The sequence below is a fragment of the Rhopalosiphum maidis genome, chromosome 3 (genome assembly GCF_003676215.2).
Source record: "Rhopalosiphum maidis isolate BTI-1 chromosome 3, ASM367621v3, whole genome shotgun sequence".
Taxonomy (NCBI): Eukaryota; Metazoa; Arthropoda; class Insecta; order Hemiptera; family Aphididae; genus Rhopalosiphum; species Rhopalosiphum maidis.
Genome location: NC_040879.1, coordinates 47,009,917 through 47,032,280, shown reverse-complemented (window position 1 = coordinate 47,032,280; position 22,364 = coordinate 47,009,917). Strand labels below are relative to the sequence as shown.

Sequence of the window (22,364 nt, the reverse complement as noted above, 5' to 3'; positions counted from 1 at the left end):
ACGTAAATTATGGTAAAATTTGACTAAAAATGTAGCGAGAGGTCCGCTCACGCATCTCAATGTATCAATATAATATAAAATTATATTATATTTACATGTTATAATTATAAATATTTAAGTCTGAAAATAAATAGTTATAAATTGTGTTAAAAATATAAATATAAAATGGAAATAATAAGAAAATACTAAATTGGCTATTTAGATTAAAATAAATCAACAACATCACTGAGTCATTATTAGATTAAACAATCGTTAGTGTATTTCTTTTTTGGAAGATGGTTATCATACAATTCACGTTTTTCGTTGAACAATGAACATGCATAATATAACAAATAAGAATACCTACTTATAACACGACCAACGGGACAATGAAGAAAATATCCAAGTGATGACCCCCTTACCACCACCGGCACCACATATATTACGTCTATAAATATAATATATATTAATCGTACTATACTTAAATTATTCGAATTAATCGTGTTATCGTGTATAATGTATACAAATAGTTACGCTATTAATTTAAATACAGTTAAATAATACCTATCATGTAATTATTAATATAATTAGGCTAGTATGCATGAATTGTATAATATTTTTACCCAAATATATTACTTTATGTGTTGAAAACTTTGATTGACAAAATACCAAAAACTTTGCTCGGTAAACGTCGCGCGAGATTGAAAATCGTCAATTTTAGTGTCGTTACACTATTGATTTACCCATCAGTGCGCATGTGTCTCACATAATATTATTATTATTATTATTATTATAACGTATTAATGAGTAACGCCATAACGAACTCTCTTCAGCTTGGCGCGCATGTTCACATGCACAGGTATTACGTTATATTATTAATATTAAGTATACACTATACACGATAAATCTAGACGAGCTTCCGAATCAAGTGATCGTTTAATTAATGATTATTTATCACACTCTCTGCACGGAACGGCGTTTGCTATCGATGAACTGCAGCCGCCGACCGTTTTTTAGACCGTCCTCATTAATGCAAACAATTAATCGTTTTCATTCCAGAATTTTCGTCAACAGGAGTCTGCACCTGGAGAACATCAAATTCTATGGATTCGACATGGACTATACGTTGGCCGGTACGCAATCGTAACATGGCAATTATTGCCTATATACATAATATATAAATATATAATATACCTTAATAATTATTATGGTGTACTTGTACATTATTAATATTATAATATGCTTTGTCGATTTCGGCGGCTTCACATATACCATAAAACGTCCATCTTGACGCCGGTCTATGCCGGGAAGTGGCGGGCTGTAACATCTCTTTAAATATACCTTAATCACTTTTACGGTGTTATTATAAGTTATCATTACTGTTATTATCGTTGTGTTGGCAGAGTACAAGTCGCCGGCCTACGAGAGACTGGGATTTGCACTGGCTGTCGAAAGGCTCGTGTCGCTCGGATATCCCTCTCAGATTTTGCAGTTCGAGTACGATCCCATGTTCCCGGTGAGGTAAGTACCTTCTTTAAATAAATAACCAACCCATTTAACTATGACTATCTATTATATCTATATTTATGATGTTAGTATACTAGTAAGTAGTATGATCTATGTGGTTTGTTTCGAGTTAAAACAATATTTAGGTTTTCGAGAACAGTTTAATTTCGAAATTATTATTTTTACTTATATGCGAAGAAAAATGTTGAACTTAAACTTGCAGGATAAATGTACATATGTGTGTATAGTGTATTTGGTTTTGTATTTAAGTTGTTTGTGTTTTAAATTATTTTTATTGGTAGGTAATACGTACTTGAATCATTATCTATATACTTTACATACATACTGACTTGACTTAATCAACTTAATGCTGTATCAAGTGTGATATTGTTTTTTGAAGAGTAGTAATAATTCAATATTAGGTAAAATTAAATAATGAAAATTGTTTTACGATTTTAATAATTAATTTTTATGGAGATACCTACAAAAAATGTCTAAATTAGTTATCGATAAAACATTTGAAATTATACGTAAGCACTATAATATAAATATAATTTAAAGTAATTTCTAGTAGATGTCATAATGGTGACATTTAAACAAGATCATACTGATTTAGTATGGTACCTATATTAGACTTGGACCATATATATCAACAGATGGAATAACTTTGAAAAACGTTCAATACAATTTAACAAAAAACGAATACTATAAGTTACAACAAAAGTAGTAGTTAATATATTAAATTCGGTTCAGCTTAATTTCATAAAAAAAAAATAAAAATGTATTAATTTAATGGTTCATTTAAGTTTAAGAAACTCTGATTTAGAGCCGCTACTACCATCAGAAGGGAAGGGAACTTCCTAGGTGTTCTAAAGTTCTGTACACAATTTAAAATCTATAATATTAGATTAATCTTCATAATATAAATATAAATATATTGTATTTCTTACCTTGTTTATATAATACCTATCATCTTTAAAAAAATATATAGAAATCGTTTTTTTCTGCGTTACTTAAAAATCTCTCATAAGTAATCGATATAAATCGAAGTTTATATCAATTTATGATGTAAAACGTAAAAGCATCTATATTTTAAAACTAAAACTATTAATGTCTATTAAATATCCATATATTCCAATATTTAAGTTATTTTGAAAGTGTAGTAGAAATATTAACATATTAATTATTATATTTAGCAATGTATTTCGTGCATTTATTAAAATAAATTATTTTTTCCAGGGGCTTGTGGTTCGATTCGTTGTACGGCACTTTGCTCAAAGTGGATTCCTACGGTAACATACTTGTCTGCGTACAAGGATTTGAGTTTTTAAAACAGTGAGTTATGTACTAATTTATTTTTTTAACAGTAAACATCCATTATCTCGAATTTAGAAAAATATTAACGTTTATGAGAATAATTTGTTTTACATATAATTTAAAGTAATTAATAAACAACGTTTTTTAAAATAAATAATACATTTTTTTTTAAATACGAAGTGTGGACATTTAATATGAAAAAAAATCAGAAATTAACGGAAATCATATGATACGTGTATTTTTTTTTACCATCAGTTCTCAGGTATATGAGTTGTATCCCAACAAATTCCTGCTCCTTGACGAGTCTCGCGTCTACGTGCTCAACACGCTGTTCAATTTACCCGAAACGTATTTGCTGGCCTGTTTGATCAACTATTTCACCACTTCGCCAAACTACTCAAGGTTTGTTATATGCCACCGATACTAATTATTTATCCAATTGGATTCTGAGTTTTTTATTATTTATTAGTTATTTACTATAATTGAGATTCGTATTTGGCGCTATTGTTTATAGTAAATACATATGATGTAATAATAGTATCCATCATCATAATATGTCAGTACGTAACTACCCAAATTTGGGCCGTAACGTAACTATAAAATACGTGTTGCGTATAATCTCAATGATCATATTATTATAATCGTTGCGATACATATTTTTAATATTATTCTGTTTGTGCTACACAGGGAAAAAACCGGAGTGCGCAGTGGCGATCTGCTGATGTCGTTCAACTCTATATTCCAAGATGTGAGGAACGCCGTGGACTGGCTGCACATACATGTAATGCATACATATAATAATAGTAATAATACTATAGTATTACACTCAACCCCAAGTGTCAGGGTATCATTTTACCACGTTTCTGTGTATGTTTAAAACAATTTATATGACTGGTTATAGGTTAGGTGATAGCCTTAGCCCGTCCTTCTAAAACGTAGATCAACCACAAACCCGTAAACCTAACCGTTCCCACGAAGAATTTTATTATTTAGTGTAAGACAGAGGTTGGTAACTAATTTTTAGTGGCCGCGATTAATTTGAAAAAAAAATTTAAAGCTCAGAAACCTTTTTTATTTTTTTTTTTTTTTTGTTTACATACCAAGTTATTTTGGGTTTACTTAGATATAAATAAAGAAAAAAAATAAGCATAAAGTATAATATTTTTGGTCATCCGTTTATTTTCGTTCTGTGGTCCGCAGGTCACTGACATTTGGTATAAATATACCTATATGTCAAGCGCGTAGCCGGGGGGGAGAGTGTATTACAGGTGTAGTAACACCCCCTCAGCCGTGGTATACTCATGGATTTACATTTTTTTTTATTAATTATAATATTAAAATTTTTTTCATAAACCATTATCTATTCACTTTAATGCGTTTCTACAATAAAGTATACGTAAAGTTATTAATTTTATGTGTATAATTTTGAATAACAATTTGAAATTCCTGGTTACGCGCCTGGCCTATGTGACAAGTGGATGTAAATGGACTATTAAATTCAACTAATTGTATGCTAGGACATTTAGTTTCAAAAATATTTCTAAAAATAGAAATTTTTTTAACTTTTTAAAAATTAATAATTGTAGTTTTAGGTTGTACTACCAATCAAATACTTTATAGAAATATAATAATAAATAATAGAAATAATTTAAGCTATATTGAAATGAATAATTCTAATTTTAATTTATAATATATCAAATCAAATTAAAAAAAATTAATTTAATGTATTTCCTTTTAAAAGTGAAAGAGTTTGTTGTTGGCTTTAATTTTTAAATTGTTTAAAATTATATTTTCTATATCAATGTACTCTTTTTATTTTCCAGGTAGATTATTTTAGCTTCCCAATGATAATAATATTATAAATCAAGTTCCCACAGAGACACTAAGCTTATAGATATACCAAAAATTAAAATTATCGTGTTATCATCTGATCTATTGTCAGCTATAATAATATATTGGATTATTTGAATCTCAGTTTAACTTAGTACCTCAACACATACAAGTCACTTTTATTATATTACCTATAAATTGGAATTAAATTTGTGACATTCTGACATTGTCAAGTAGTTTCGATCTAGTTTTTGATTAATGTTTACAAGGAATTTTAAGATAGCAACAAAAAATATGATTGTCATATTCTACAATTGATTGTTATAAGTATATGATACAATATTTTTTTTTAAATACACTATGCTATAATTTGTGAAAATGCAAATTTTATTTTCGCGACTAAATGGCTGCTTTCAAACAGCCATGTCCAATTCTCGTTGACTCATCTCAATGAGCATTATGATTGCAATCTGCATAAACGATATTTGTTTGCTATTGAACACGTTAACTTTCATTTAATTTTAGTACGAGATAACTAAATACCTATACCATGTATTAGGTTATAGATCACTTTAGAATAGTTTGTGATATACTCACTAAATTAGATTTAAAATTATCTATTGATTGTTAATTGATTATTTTGTTGTAAATAGGGTGATTTGAAAGAAAGAACTATACAAAACTTATCCGATTACGTCAACAAGGACGCGAGACTGCCTATGTTCTTGGCGAGGATCCGGCAAAGTGGTGCCAAGGTGTTTTTGTTGACCAATAGCGATTACTGGTTCACCAACATGATAATGACGTATTTGTTCGATTATCCGCACGGTGCTTCGGTAAGTCGTCTGGTTCAGCATAACCATCACCATCTGTCGACGATGTATGACAAAACAGTATTAACAATGTCACAATTTTTGGCCCGGATTTAGCCCAGCGAACCACATAGAGACTGGCAGACGTACTTCGACATAGTGGTGGTGGATGCCAGGAAACCGCTATTTTTCAGCGAAGGCACGATCCTGCGGCAAGTAGACACCAAAACCGGAGCTCTAAAAATGGGCACACACATCGGGCCTCTGCTAAAAGGCCAAGTATATTCAGGAGGTAAATTCTATTGACACGCAATATTAATTGGTAGATGGTATATAATTAATTATGTTGTACATATTGTGTATCGTTCGACGGAAAGGCTCTTGTGATATTTTCACCAAGCTTATCGGTGCCAAGGGAAAAGACGTCCTATACGTGGGTGATCATATATTTGGGGACATCCTCAAGTCAAAAAAGATACGTGGTTGGAGAACATTTTTAGTCGTTCCCGAGTTGGTCCAAGAGCTGCACGTTTGGACAGATAAATGTCAGCTGTTTGCAGAATTGCAAAATTTCGATATAGCTCTGGGAAACATGTACAAGTGAGTGCATTGATGTTACAAATCACACATAATACCTATTATATTATATACGGTTAAAATATTTAATAATATCGATAAATATGCCAAATGTTAAGTTGTAATAGACGTGATTCATTTATTGTAATTTACCGGGTTTAAAGTTTTTTTTCAAATAATTTATAAACATTTGGTTGATTAGTTATTAGTGATTTAAGAATCACAACGCTAAAATGAATAAGGTAAACGATTTAATCTAAAAATATATATCTGAAAAATTGTTTTAATAGTTATAAGTATAACCAATAAAATAAATAACGTGAGGAAGTTATCGAGCAAAACGGTTGTCTGGCTCACTAGCGAATGGTTGTTGACTTGAGATCGCAAATAATTATTGATCTCCAGACCCCGACAAATCAATAGTAGGAAAATTTATCGCTGATGAATGATCGTGAAGAAAAATTATTGCTATGAATATTGATCGTTAATATGTAAATAGTATTAAAATTAATTTTGAAATTTTGTAAAATTATACTCTGCCTGTTAATTAATTGTTATCATTTTCATGTGTTTTTAAATTTTTTTTTTGCATAAACTGTGTCAGGTGACACAAAAAAAAATAATCGAATGTCCGGATTAGATATAAAATCGTGTGGTGATGTAAATCATTTTATTATTTTGCTATATTTGATATTATAATAAATAATGGTATACAGTATTACAACGCATTTTGAGATATGATTTTTTTTTTTTTTTAATTTTCGTTTTATAGGAATTTAGACAGCAGTACCAACGAAAAGCCCGACATTTCAAAACTGAGAATGGCGATGCGCGATGTCACCCATAAAATGGACTTGTCATACGGAATGATGGGTAGTCTTTTCCGATCGGGGTCCAGACAAACCTTCTTCTCATCGCAGGTCACGCGATATGCAGACTTATACGCAGCGACGTTTTTAAATCTAATCTACTATCCATTTTCCTATATGTTCCGAGCACCGGCTATGCTGGTAAGTGAAATCGTTTTATTTTAACACGAACATAATATGTTTAATATTATGTTTCTATTATGGATTTCGACGTGTTCGCCTATTTATAAGCATGTCATTTTTAAGTATACTTGAATTTATCGATAAATATTCTTTAATAATCGCACGAAACCCGTTATCTTTTATACTCAAACACTCGAAAGTTGAATAAACTATTTGGGCATTCGAGTATAAAACTTTGTAATCAATACCCTCAACATCGCATCATTACGAACATTTTGGTTATATCAACTAAAACGTATTAAAAACATAGATGAATAATAATAATTTTTTTCTGTGTATGACAAACTTGACGATTACACGAGTAAATAATAAATTTAAACCAATCATCTTGAAATTAAGTAATATTATCTGACATATTATATACTTATTGAAAAAATTTAATTAATAAACATTAATTATTTCATCCGTTAAATTACAATTATTATCATATTATTATAGTTTTAAAACTTGTTAATTTATTTCTAGTGTCCAATTAAGATTTTAGTATATCTTTATTGATTAAATTTAATTATGTATGTATATTTAATGTGTGTGTGTGTGTGTGTGTGTGTGTGTTTTGAAAATTATCTAGACAATAACTAACACTGTAAGACGCGTGATGTTGGTTTGTACTAACATTACTGTAGAAGACATCTTAAAATTCTATCGCATTAATAGAAATAATGAACTCAATGAGTAGATAAGAATTGAGTTATTACGGTTGACTTAATGGTCTTATACAGTACTTTTTTATTTTTATTTATTTATTTATAATTAATAAAAGCCTTGTGGACATAGAGTACAAATATAAATTATACATATAAGGATATACAATTACAATACAAGTAAATAGTAAATACACTCTTTGTATAGAACTTCTGTAAATAAAAAGAGGTACAAGATAAAAAAAAAGAAAAAACAGATAAATACAAATTTAGAGCTACAAATTATAATAATTTTTTAAACAACATTTAAAATCATGAAGAGTCAAAAAAAAATAAATCAGTTTTCAAGCTTGCTTCTTAATGTCAATATTCAATTAATTGAAGCAAAGAGATTATAATGTTTTTTGTACGTTGTAGAGGTGGATCTTAACATGAAATTTAGAAGGTTTAAAAATATTATGGGTAGTATTTCAGGACAATTTATTTTAGAGTTTAGCAAATACTATAACCAAAATCAGTATAATGTCTTTTAAATTCTTAGGTTTTATTATTATACTATGAATAATGATTTAAATGATAATTCAAATTTATTTGTTTTATATGCTAACATTTATAAAAATCAGTATACGTTTCAATTTTTGATAAAGATAAACTTGGTATGAGCTACAACTGTTGATCCATATTCAAGAATTGACCAAACGAGCGAAAAATATAAAATACATTATATATAGGGTCGTGAAACTCCCAGCAGTTACGGTTCAAAATCCCAAATACTCGAAAGGCTTTATTAGAAATAACATTTATATGTTCAGTAATAAAAGAAAGATCGCTACATAAAATAATTCCTAAATATTTCATTTTGTATATAATATCATAACTTTTATTATTTTTTTGATAATGTGAATTCAAGTTATGTTTATTTCTTGTAAATGTTATTTGAAATCATTTATCTGTATTCAGATTAAGGCCATCACTCGAACATCGTATATTTAATTGATTAAGATAATATTGTAATTTTTTGCAGTCATGTCATATTAAAATTGGCATACAAAGTCTTAAATCATCAACTAATAATATATTTTGATTTCATATTTGATTTTATTCGTATTTTTTTATTATGTCATAATGTTAGATCTACATTTAAAAAAACGGCGACCGACGGGTGAAGCCGCTTCGCTGTTTAGTATAAATTGCCTTGATCATGGCATTCGGTGTCGAGTAAACCTCGACATTGAGTAGGTCACCGTGAAAAACGTAATAAATTTAAAAATCGTTGTATGCGATGATAAATGGTTTTTAGCGTAAACAGTGTCTGTTAGCATGTGTTTTTAAGGATTTTTAATTATAAATTTATATGAGGATTATTATTAATTCATTTTTCTATTAGTAATATATTTGACGGTGGTTTGAACTCTTTTTTGTCGTAAACAAATGGCATGTAATATTTTCTAATAACCATATTACTAGCTTTTATTAACTTACTGAAATAAGTCAATGTTGAAGAATGGTATGAATAAGTTCGAAAGTTTGTGATGTATAAATAGCATACAATTAATTTAAAATAAATACTATGTTACATTATTTTTAACATTATGGAACATTTTTATTATTACTTGGGTACCTAAAGGCTAAAAGTTGTAAACGAATTTTAAACGCTATTCTAACTAAAATATTGAAATGCAAATTTATATTTTTTTTTTATTATCTTAATTATGTTTTTAAATATTGTTTCTTGTGGGCCTAAATAAAAAACGTTAGAATTTTCACTGAACATCGGTCATCGGTATTCAGTGTACAACGTAGAATGTACTTATTTCAATTCTAATTCGCCACAATCATAATGCATCGTAAGTGCTGGTTAGGTTTAGTTATTTCTATTCGAATACCTAATTACTCCGATAGAAATTATATTATAGTATCTTAAAAATGATAAATATATAATTACTGTAATAAGTATGTAAATAGTAAATACTTACTTAATTTTATTATATGGACATTACTATAGATTTACTATTATGTGTGATATTATATTACGCCTAAAAATATCACCTTCCATTATCTAATGATAAAAGTAACAGACAATATGTCTGAAGTAGCAGATATATTATGTTATGGGCTTTATAGAATATTAGAAATAGTTTTTTTTTTCTATTCTTTAAAATTTTTTGTTTATTATTATTAACCTAATTAAATAAAACATGATAAAATATAACTTTTCATGTACGGTGGAGGGAGTGGTTGTGTAACATTGTAAAACCTTAGAAAAAATACAATTTAAACTTACGAATGCAATAAAAATAAGGAAGAAAATAGAAATGCAACATAAGTTTGAAAATTAAATTTGTTTTTTTGTTTTAAAGAAAGCTGCATTTTGCAATAAGCTAAATAATTCACTTTTGTTTACTAATATGCACAGCCCCAGTGTGTGAATTTTACCGTGAACATTTCTTTAAAAAAAATTCAGTAATCTATAACGTTTGAAATTTAAACTTCGACTGGCTCTTCGTTTCTCGAAAAAAACGTTTCTTCAAATATTTTTATATTTTAGTTACTTGTAAATTTAGATTAAATATTTATATTTAATATTTTAGTTAAACGATTCTTCTCGATTCTGTTTTATTTGTGACTGTGTTTTTTAAGTTTGTTAGTAAACCTCTTTGTATTTATTTACTTCAAATAATATTTATCAATTAATATTTATTGTTAGATAGGATTGTGTAGGCCCCTGGAGGTTATTTGGTTTTTAATTTTTTAAATATGTGAAGGAAGTATGTGTTGGAAAGTAAAGATTTCAACCAAATTTTAATGGTACTCGTGTAGTACCAAATGTTTTATATGGTGAATGTTTCTTATTTCGTGATTATCGCTCATCATCGCTCGTAACTTTTTGTCTCATCAGTTGTACAAATCTTAAGTCTTTACTACATTATTTTGTTTTATTGTTTTGGAGCATCTTTTCGACGTCTTAGTTTACTCTTTAGCTTTACGTTGGTTTTGAAAGTCTTTAAAGTTCGTCGTACACCATTTACAAATACACCAAAATATTACAAAGCTCAATTATTATTTTATTTATAAATGGGAATTTTTAAATAAAAATTATATATCAAAAAATTGAATAAAACCAAAATCACAGCCATCGTGTGGCCAAAGACGCGAGGCGTTAAATTGGAAGTGTCGAGAAAATAAACAGTGACAAAATGTGTGACGATGTCTGGTCGTGCAATATTATCACCTTTACGTAGGTTAAGTACCTTAACTTTAATTTATATTAACAGTATACTATATACATTACAGTATTAAGTTAGTAAGTGTATTGCCTGCATCTTCTCTTCTCCTAATATACCTACACAAATAAATTATTAAAAAATTATAATAGGTAGTGTAATAAATAATAGTTGATATTAGAAATATTTCATTATAATGCATTGCAGTCGTGCATTAATTCACCGCTAAAACGTTCAATTGCTGGCGAGAATTCAATAACAAACGTTTATATAATGATTACAATTGATTTTAATAATTATAAATTATAATATAGGTACATGCGTTTTTCTAATGTTAATAATTTTTGATCATGAAAAATAAAATCGTGTTTTGTGCTATATGCGATTTTTGAAAGTGCGTCGTATTGTTTATCGATCAAATAGGTTATCTTTTATAGTATGCATAGATTAAATAATCGCTATTCATTATTTATTATTTTTATTCACACCTAACCAAAAGAAAGAAAAAAATAATTTTAAGATAAAAGGCCAGTAGAAGTAACAGAAATAGTAATAAAATAATATGTATTACCAGTATACCATATTATAATATTTTATTTTACGTTTCAATATGTGCTGTGAAATAAATAACGAAGTAATATCAATATCATATAATGAGTCGAAATCGTGTTTCAGGTCGTTATAAAATTACTAATCAGCTAATTATAAATTTTAAAATAGAACGTTACATCCGCGTAGGCGGTTATTAATTATTTTATGACCAGTCTACCTATTTATAGATACTGCGCATTTTTCTTGTGGTTTTTATCCGATAAAAAAATAATACATTACTCTAAATTTTTCAAATTTACTAAATATTTTAAAAAGGACATCCGTAATTATAATTTTAAAGTATTTGGTTTAGAAACCTATGTGGATTACATTAAAAATAGTGTGTGCCGCATATGATTAAGCGTATAATAATATCGCAATATCAATAATTATTATGATAACCATTTCAATTTTGGTCATATTTTCGTCTCGCATATAGTGCATTACATTATAAATGCATATATAATAAACTATGACGTGGAATTTAACGCTCCATTAGAAAATCATGAATAATTATGTAGGTACATTTTAAAAAAAGTATTAAATGTAATAAAACATATTATTGACATACTCTTTTAGTGAATCGAAAAAAAATCTTAAAAAATTTAAATATAAATAAATTAAATAAAAAACTTGATTATATTTGTTCAATAAAAGATAACATTAAAATATAAAAGTTGTAAATATTATTATATTAATATTTATTAAAATGTTGATAACATTATTATTATTTATTAGTTTTACATTATACATAGTTTAAATAAACAAATAGGTCGTTGTAATAAAAAGTCAGATAATATTCAGATTAATTATTTGACTACTTCAAATATGTGGGTAGGTATCTATAAAAATGTAATAATTTAAAATGTTTAAAATTAAAAATTAAAAAATTAAAATTGCTTATGAGCAGAGGGATTTGTATTGCATTTTTTTTTTGTGATTAATGGTTCCAGATAGAATTTAAATGTGTTTCGTAAAATTGTGAAATTCAATACAAATATTTGAATTATATTTTTATTTTTTACATATAACATATTGTATTATCATATATTAGAACTTATTTTCGTATATATATATCGTTTTCTTCCATTGTGTTCCTCAATAATTTCAGTTGCATTATACTAGAAAATTTTTCAGTAATTTTAATTGCATTCAAAAATTGTTATTTGTAATAAATTCCGAATCCTACGGTTATTATACCTGCCTATAGAAAGTTTAACTTTTAAATTCTTGGATGGTACAGATAAATCAATATATTTAATAGTACTTAACGTATCATATCATAATTGTATTATGTATTTTTTATCGTGTCACAAAATTTGAATAAATAATAATAACGTGTAGAAATAATTAAATATGGTTAAAAATAATTATGTAAATACTAAAAATAGCAAGTATTAAACTATATTAAAACAGTTATATGCTACACTGGAAGAGGTAGTAGGTAAGTTTACACGATATATAAACATTATCGCGTCGTAATAATAAAAATATACATTATTATTCGGGCCTATTGGTTGAATATTATAGAGGGACGCGGGTATATAGAGTACCTCTTCTAATTACATACAATATTTTTTTGTATTTATGTATTTACCTTTGGCGTTTTTCTAATTAAATATTGATAATTTCAAAAAATGTCCAAAACAAATACCCATTTTATGTAATGAGGAAAGTAATCCTCCATGTACTATATAAATAGTGTTAGTTGTATTCTTCCCGATTTGGATACTTGGACACCCACGAAAAACAATTTTACTAAATAGATGTTATAAATAATACTTATAAATGGTAATACGACAAATAGCCAATAGGTTACAAAGAAATTTATTTTTTGCTTGTTAATAATTATATTATCATCTTACACCTTAAATATATGTTTTACTTGTGGGCTTTCAGATGCCACACGAGTCCACGGTGGCACATGAACATGAACAGAGACTGAGCAAAGAAGATAACGCGGCAACTGCTGCGGCGACATTGAAGACTGTCAGCGAAACGGTGATAAATGCCAGCAAAACTACCACCACTAACGCTGTAGACGAGGCGAGTTTTAAATCGTTTACTAGGTTTACCCGCCTTCTCCCATCACGAGTGTAACTACAGGGCAGAGTCTTTGTACCCAAATTTACTCAATTCTTAAAAATCCTTAAAAAAAAAAAAAACCAACACCCGAAACCATTCGATTCTGCTGTGTCACAGTAAATTGCGTCCAACTTTTAATTTTCTAGGTGAATTGAGGCCTAAATATTTTTTATTCAAACGTAAATTACGTCTAGGGATATTTTTGAAAACTCAATAGTTGTCTTCCATTTTTCAAACTTGGAATTGGTAATATAATTGTTTTAATATTGGTGCAGTATTTGGTATTAGCATTGGTTCGTTGTTTATCTAATGAATTTATTATTACAAATTAGAAACTCGTTAAAATGTGTATGATAATTCTTGAACCTTGTACAAAGTTTAAACGAATAATGTTGCACTGTAAGCAATCATATCATTTTTTTTTTTTTTTATAGAATTTATGTATCTTTTTTTTAAGCTAATAGTACGTTTTAAAAATACCTCGGCTGCAATTTATGAAGTATAAGATCTTTTTAGGGGATTTAGGTACTCCGAATTCTGCCAGTACAACAGGTACCTTTAAAACGGGGATTTCGCACAAAACTATTTAGGTATTATTATTGAAAAAAAAGGAAAATGTTTTGTTTTGGCGGAATCGAATAGGACCTTTCCACCCTCGTGTAGGTACCCACCCACCCCACCCCCTTCACATGTCGATGTGATTATATTATTATTATTTTTTATTGAAGATTCGTGTTTTCCCGATCACAGACTCAGATGCTGCAGGGCACGAACACGTTCAGCACCCAAGTGCCGTCTTCAGTGACGCACACACACGACGAAGACTGTTCGGACGAAGAAGAAGTGCTCGAGACCAAAAAATAACCGATCAAGACAACGATAACAATAACTATTATATCTTATAAATTATAATATTATTTTTTGTAAATTCCCCCCCCCCCAATCGCGTCTTAACACACACATACTACCCCACATATATAAACTATTATTTCTATTTACACAATTATATTATGTTTCTATTATATCATTATTATTATTTTTACGATCGCGCACGCACATTTTACTCGTAGGTACAACGATAATAATAATTTACACGATAAGAATAACGTACACAATAATTGTGATGATATTAACGTCATCGTCGTGCCAATAGTGAAAACGATTTTTCGCAAACGTCTGTCGTCTAAGTCCATTATTGCCGGCACTATATGAAATTTATTGGTAACAAAACACTGTGAACCCATTCCTGGCCGGCGTATCGCACAACTGCACAAGATTTACCCGAATTTTTACACCGATAAAAAATAAACGAGTCTACGTAAAATCTGCGTATTTCGTGCTGGGGATAACGTCGTGCATCTGTCATCTTAAATCTGCCTTAATATAACGCGTAAAATCGGATAAGTCTTTATTAGCACTGCTATTTACTGCAAATTTTCTGGGATTCATAGAGTATGGATACCTATTTCGCGAGTAGGCGTACGACGATTTCGTGGTCTGAAAAATAAATCCAATCATATGTTTGTTACCACTTTTATCATGACTGTCGAGATTGTTAATAATTATTAGTGTTATAATATTATGTTGTAAATAGGTTTTTTATGCAATACATATATATATATATATATATATATATGTATAACTGTTTAAGCATATGTATTATATAGGTCAATTTGCAGTATCGGACGACGTAGATAGGTATTATATACAGAAGAATGATAAATATTGTATTATTTTAAGGAGCTGCAAATAACGTATCGTCTTCTTCGTCCAAGTCGATTTTTGAACATATATATGTATATATATTCTTTTGTACATGTCAGTGTTTTTTCGACAAAATTGGTGATATCCAAATAGAGTTTATAAATTGACAACCCTCCCGGTAGGTGTGCAGTAAAACTTGTATTTTTTATTAACTCATTTTTCATATATAATATATAGCTAAGGCATCAACTGTTTTTTAATATTTATTTTTGAACCATATTTGCGCGTAGGCCATTTCTTTTAAATTACCCATCCACTATGGCTCTAATATGAACCATTAAAAAGTATTTACTTAATAGTATAATGTATACATTGTTTTTAACAAAATATTTAAACTATTTAAATATTATTATGCAGTTATTATAGTTTTAATTACTTGATTAAATCAAATATCCATCAATGTTTTTTTAAGAATATTTTTTTTTGTAAAACAGTTGCATTTTAAAAAATCTAAAAATATGATACTTATTAATTATAATACTATATATTTTATTAAAATATTAATTCAGATCCATACAAAAAACATAATTTTTTATTAACTAGTATGTTTATAGATCATAAACGAGGCAAGTAGTTACTTGTTTATTATTTTAGTAAGTATGGATCCGGAATTACAATTATTATTAGGAACAACAAATTATATTGAATAATAATAGTTATAAGTTTTAACTAAATAATATTGTTTTGTGAACGATTCGACTTTCAAATTTTAAACAAATCAAAAATGAATTAATGGTTAAATTTTAAATGGCTGTCATGTCGAGTTAAATTTAGTTGAAAAAATAAAATAGAAATAGTTATTAGGCCTACGCAAAAATGGTATTAAAAATTGATATTACAATTTAAAAACCCTTCGCTATTCGAGTCTCTACTGCATAATACCGGCAGGAGATTAGAAATTCGGAATTTTCCAATAAAATAAAGTGTGTAGATATTTTTATACGTATGTATCGCTTGTCAAAAAAGTGAAAATTCAAATGCAACGCATAATCCGATCGAGAAACGCCGACATAAACGTAGGACAAGAAAACTCAGAATTACGTTATGTACCATAACCTTTCGTCGAGCGCCGCCATTTTAACAATTTTTTTCCTTAGTTTATCTTTATTATTATTATTATCGTTATATATATATTGTGCGTTCAATACGCTTCCGTGTAAAGATTATTTTTGTTTTTCGTTTTTTTTTTGTTTTTTACACATTATATATTTAATTTATGTTTTACAATCAATTCGTTCGTTTAATCGATACGTCGAACTCTTACATGATATTATATTATTATTATACCGTTTTTGTGTGTTTGATTTGTTTTGTTTTGTTTTGTTTCATTATTCGTTGTGAGCTAGAAAATAAAAATTATTATATTATATTACGATAATAAAATAAAATAAGTCAACATATTTATATATATAATTTTTTTTTAATAAACAATAGTTTTTATTACATATATTATTTATTACTTATTTAAAAAATAAAATTATTTAGCTATATATTAACCCTTTTGTCGAGACGACGACGGCGTGTACGGTCGTCGCGTCGACATTACACTGTAATATGAAAATATTACATTATTCGCTATTATTATAAAGATGTTTGGATAGGAAGTCCGAAGTAAGTACTGGCAGTGGCGCCGAACCTTTGATTCAACGGGTGATTAATATCATAGGTAATTTATGTGGGTGCACTGTAGTTTGAAATTGGTGAAAACTTCGAACAACTATTTCAACAATAAATGATTGTAAAACAGGAATTAATGAATCTGGTGGGTTGGGTTGTGCGATAGGTATACAGAAATTTGTTATATAATATGGATTTCCGATGACATCGGCGCCACTGGGTACTGATGTGGTGGTACACCCGTCATTTTTGTGGATAGCGTTAATACTGTGCGCGACGAGCATACCGATAGATGTGTTTGAACTTAATGCGTATAACGGTTAGAAGTTAGAAACAGAAATAAAATAATTATAATAATACATAATAATAAAATAATAAATAGTAATAATAATAAAATTAATAAATAAATAAAAATAACTAGAGAAAAAATCACAGATTAAAAATTGGAAAAAATTAAATATATGAGTTACGTTCAAATATTAAAATACATATAATAAATATATCTATGTGAATAGAGTATAAAACGTGTTAAAAAGTACCTAAACACAATAAATGATAACATGTTTTAATATTATACAAGAAGAAAGTTTTTTAGTGCACATTTTATAGTATAAAGAACAATAATACGTTCAAACGCGGCTATATTATAAGAATTATCAATACCGTTGGCGTTACAGCGCCACAGTAGAAGGTGTAATCCTCCGTTGAATGTAATCGACTTAAGTTAAACAAACGTGAGTAAACGAGATCGCAGTAAAACGTGAAATAAAAAATAACAAACAATTATATTTTAATACCTACAGTAATGACGACAGAAGTAATACGCGACATCGCGTATTAACGATTAAAAAACAAGGGAAAAAAATAGTAAGGACATTATGTTGCCATTATTATATATTACTTGGACACGCGTATAATTAAACCGCGACACACATAATATATTATTCGGTTAATATAATAACGAACAGTGTTGCGCGCGTATTTTATTGTCACGTAATAATAATTATATTTATGATAATACGAAACGATGAAATGACGCGTGTCGTAGCTGTGCTAAATGAAAAAATAATTCGACTGATGGGCGCCTACCGCGGGCCGCGCGCGGGGCTTGTCGAGAATAAAAAAATATAATATTTACGTGTCACGTTAAAGATATGTAAAACCGATTCGATCGCAATATAATATTATCATCTAATGCCATACACCATAAACCGTTTAAAACTATCAATATTATGCGTAGTCTATGACGTACGTGAACCGATGGCCGTACATCATGGGTATAGAGCCGTGTAGTACGCCGCGCGAACGAGGTAGGGTGGGACCATCCCGTACAGGTGTTAAAACTTAAAATTACTATTTTTTTGTCATCGTTGAAACGTCGTAATTGCAGATAACATGCACGAAACGTGTCGAGAAAACAAAACGCATCTGATATTAATAGGTAAATGTTATTGTCGTGTCGCTATTATTATAATACGCATTTATTGATATATACTATATCACATTATTATAGAGTACGTTCGAGTATAATAATAATTAATAATGTATGATTGCGGGGTAGGGGGCGCATATTATTATACACGAAATAGAACACGTCAGTCTAGGTTTCGGAGTATAGCTAAATTAAACAACAACGGTTTAAGTACACACGGGACGGATCGGTAGAAATAATAACAATTACAGTAATAATAAAAGAAATAATATAAAATACATAGTTCGAATAATAATTATAAGAACGGTTGTGTATAGTTGAAAGTAAAAAAAAAAAAAAAAAAAAAATAGTAACTCATTAGTATATTATAATGTGTGGTGCGAAAATAGCGTCGTAAGTGGATAGGACGAGGAAACTGTTGTATTTTTTATTTTTGGAATATTTTGTACTTTAACGCACGGCGTGTTCCGCTCGATCGTCTTCTGCTCGGTCATCGTCTTTGCGTACACGTCACACACGATTTGACGACGACCATGTGCGCGCGACAAGATACCGCGATCATCGACCGGAAGTATAACGCACAATCGACTGAGCTGCAGAGGAGTTCCCTTCGTCGGCGATCTCTCTTCTTGACCGCGACGGATTGAACAAACACTTTTATATGGCATATATTATATATAGGTACTATTATATATATATTTGTGTATGGACGGCAGACGTGCAGGCGGTGTTGGTGTGGTTTATTCACTGCAGGCGGACGGTTTGCATTTCCGCTTCAACTGTAACATTAGTAAAATATTACACATGAATGTCGCTTAAAAATGCAATACGAAAATAAATTGATTCGACGTCGGGAAATTTGAGTTCAAAATGGACTAGGACAGGCAGCGGAGGTGTAATACATGCTGTAGTTCACTTAAATAATTGCTATTTTCAGTTCAGTGTCAAGGGAAAAAATGTATATGATTAACCGATTAAGTTGATACGGATTTTATCTATGAGTAAAAAATGCATGAATTATATTAAACATAGGTAAATAAATGATGTAATATTGATGTTGAAATATTATATCATATTTGACTATGCAAAAATTAATCAGTAAAATTAATCATGGAAAATGATTTTAAATTGATTTTTAATCATAGCATATGATTATTTAAATAATTTAATTATTCTAAAGAGTGAAATTTTATTTATTTAAACATCGATATTACATCATCTTAATATAGAGGAGTCTACCAGCATATTATGTTGTGTCCGTCTCACAAACGTACAAGGTACAATATAACAATTTTTTGTTTATCATTTCCAATTTATAATGAGATAAAAAAAATATTGAAAAACCATTAAAATTGTGCCTATAATCAAATATGAAGATATGATCATTATTTATGTTTGTACACGGGTCTTTTACGATATTTTAATTTGTATTATGCAAATTATGGGAATTTTTAAGATTTTACGAATTCGACTCAATTCATTCAATTATTATAATTTATAAGTTACCACACAAAATTGAACTTTTGAACACACATTTGGAATGTTTTATGTTTGTAGGACGGATAACACATGTGAATTTATCTTCCTCTTAAGCAATAGAATAATTAATGAAATTCACAAAATTTTTAGTTATAGATACTCGTAACTTGTTAAGTCGTAAAGTTTAATCATCAGTTAATCATTGAAATTTTTTCCAATCGCTGCTTCAGTTACAAAACTGACTATTGCAGACTGATTAAAACCGTAAATCTCTCCTCTCACAACATTTCGTATAATATATTATACGAATTAATATAGTGATCTCGGAGTAAGGCTATATTGTATTTTATTATTAAGTCTGAAATCAATGTTGAGCTATTATACGCAAAGCACTATTCTAAGCTGAAAAGATCAGAGTGCCAATCTGTTTCTAATTTCTATTATAAGAATATTTTATAATATATTATTTATATTTTAAAGTAATTCATTTTTCTATTTTATAGTATAGTCATAATGGCACGTTAGTTAAACATAAATTAATTTTTAACAGAATAATCACATATTAATTATTATTAACTATAATAACTCATAATAGACAACAGTCATAACATATAAATCAATACCGCGCGCAAAATAGTATAAATGGCTTAAAAAATCAATTTTTTTGAAAATATCATCGTGCATAGAAATACATACGTAATGGAGATAAGTTTCAAATCTTTTCAGTGAAATTCTTTAAATCTCATGACAATAACAAAATAGATACTTTTCAATTAAATAAATACCTAATTTTGGTCAAAATTTGAACTTTGAAAAATATTATTAAAAAAATTGTACTTTTTCAAAATTTTACCAAGAAAATTTGGTATACTTTAACTACAATAAGAACAATTTATGAGGACTCTTGGGTTAAATTTTGAAGCATTTTGACCAAGCAAAATATTTTATTAACATTTATCGAAAAAACTCAATAAGTTGTAGAAAAATGCAGTGATTTTTCATTTTGAGGGTTGAGATAGATGTACTTAATAATAAATTAGGTGATCGCATAGGTATACTAAAAAAAATTTAAGAAATTTAAAGACAATATTTTTTTATAAGTATTTAAATTTAGAATATTGACAAAATTGTCTAAATATCGAAAACTTACAAATTTTTTTGTAGTTAGAAATTTGTAAAAAAATTTATTTATTATTAATATATAAGTTTTTACCTATACAAAAAAGTTTTCCAGAAAGATCAATTTTTTATGACATTTTGGTTATTGATCCAAATAATAATTATTTTACCACAAATTTTTGATATTGTATTGTGAAAAACAGTGAATATTAAATTTCCTATAGTTTTGAGTTATTTATAGACAAAATTACATACATAATTAAATTATGAATAACGATATTCATTATTTTGTTATAATTCAAAAAAATTATGTCTAGGGACACAGAGCTTTTATGCATATTGTTATATATTTTAAACATATAACGATATTCTCAAATGAAATGTGTTTTAAATTAATATTAGATCAATTATATTACTAATAGTAAAATAAATTTCTCTACCTAATAGCAATACCGAAAAATGTATTATAAAATTTAGTATTTACTTAGTGATAGGCCGATGGACCGTTGCCGCTCAATATTTTTTGTAAAGCCAATATGATGTATCATTGAATTCAAATTTAAAACATCCATCACGGTCTTATTATTCGACACTTACTTTTTTTTTATTTGTTTGAAAACTATTTAAGGATTTATAAAATCGGTATTTTTGTTTTAGAAACACTAATTTAATTAAATGTAATTACATTTTTGTAAGTTAAAGGACTTCATACCTGCGTGTATTGTCTCCGTCTAACTAACACATACCACGCCAAAATATACGTTTAGCAGTTACAATTTTTTTAGTTTAAATATTAGAGTGAAGTGGCATATTATCAAACTTAAAGGTAAGAACATTATCTATATTTTCTCGTCAATTTTTTACAATATTTTACATACCTACTCGCTGAAAAATTAAAATAGCGTTAAACAATTGACAAAAGAACACAGATTATGTTTTTACATTTAAGTTTGATAATAAGTCAGAAATTAGGACACCCAATCTATGAGTAACGTCTCAGTCTTAAACAAACGCACAGCATAGCAAAATATCTTCATTAAGCGGAACCAATTTACTGTCATTAGCTTTAGTATTGAATTAAATTGACTAATTTGCCAATTATCTAACTTTATTAGGTAAGAATACAAATAAAGGACTATGAGGTTGCCTAGATACTATTCTTACCTATAAGTTTGACAGTAACTGGTCAGATCACTCTAAAACCAACTACATACATTTGTTTTTTATGAATGTATATTTTCTACCTGTATTGAACGTTTGCAAGACTATCTTATTTACGTCTTCTTTCTATTACCTCCTATATGTTTATTACGCATTACAAGATTAACAATTAACAT

General features: G+C 28.2%; 2 protein-coding genes across 6 annotated transcripts in view; one reads left to right on the top strand and one right to left on the bottom strand.

The window, feature by feature from the left end:
* The window catches only part of LOC113556158 (cytosolic purine 5'-nucleotidase), a 32,883-nt gene extending 17,111 nt beyond the window's left edge, over positions 1-15,772 (top strand). For 2 of the 3 annotated variants that reach the window (XM_026960943.1, XM_026960942.1), the window contains exons 2-12: positions 1,039-1,112; positions 1,383-1,500; positions 2,725-2,820; positions 3,058-3,204; positions 3,490-3,583; positions 5,286-5,468; positions 5,562-5,736; positions 5,822-6,044; positions 6,793-7,030; positions 13,431-13,577; positions 14,345-14,638. In XM_026960943.1, the coding sequence (XP_026816744.1) occupies positions 1,039-1,112; positions 1,383-1,500; positions 2,725-2,820; positions 3,058-3,204; positions 3,490-3,583; positions 5,286-5,468; positions 5,562-5,736; positions 5,822-6,044; positions 6,793-7,030; positions 13,431-13,577; positions 14,345-14,521 (1,672 nt within the window). In that variant the 3' untranslated portion in view covers positions 14,522-14,638. Of the gene's footprint in view, positions 1-1,038; positions 1,113-1,382; positions 1,501-2,724; positions 2,821-3,057; positions 3,205-3,489; positions 3,584-5,285; positions 5,469-5,561; positions 5,737-5,821; positions 6,045-6,792; positions 7,031-13,430; positions 13,578-14,344 lie in introns of all 3 variants that reach the window. The other variant, XM_026960945.2, reaches the window with a different exon arrangement.
* A 1,073-nt stretch (positions 15,773-16,845) lies between these two features.
* The window catches only part of LOC113556064 (ral GTPase-activating protein subunit alpha-1), a 30,384-nt gene continuing 24,865 nt past the window's right edge, over positions 16,846-22,364 (bottom strand). For 2 of the 3 annotated variants that reach the window (XM_026960789.1, XM_026960787.1), the window contains one exon: positions 16,846-19,208. In XM_026960789.1, the coding sequence (XP_026816590.1) occupies positions 19,174-19,208 (35 nt within the window). In that variant the 3' untranslated portion in view covers positions 16,846-19,173. The remainder of the gene's footprint in view (positions 19,209-22,364) is intronic. The other variant, XM_026960790.1, reaches the window with a different exon arrangement.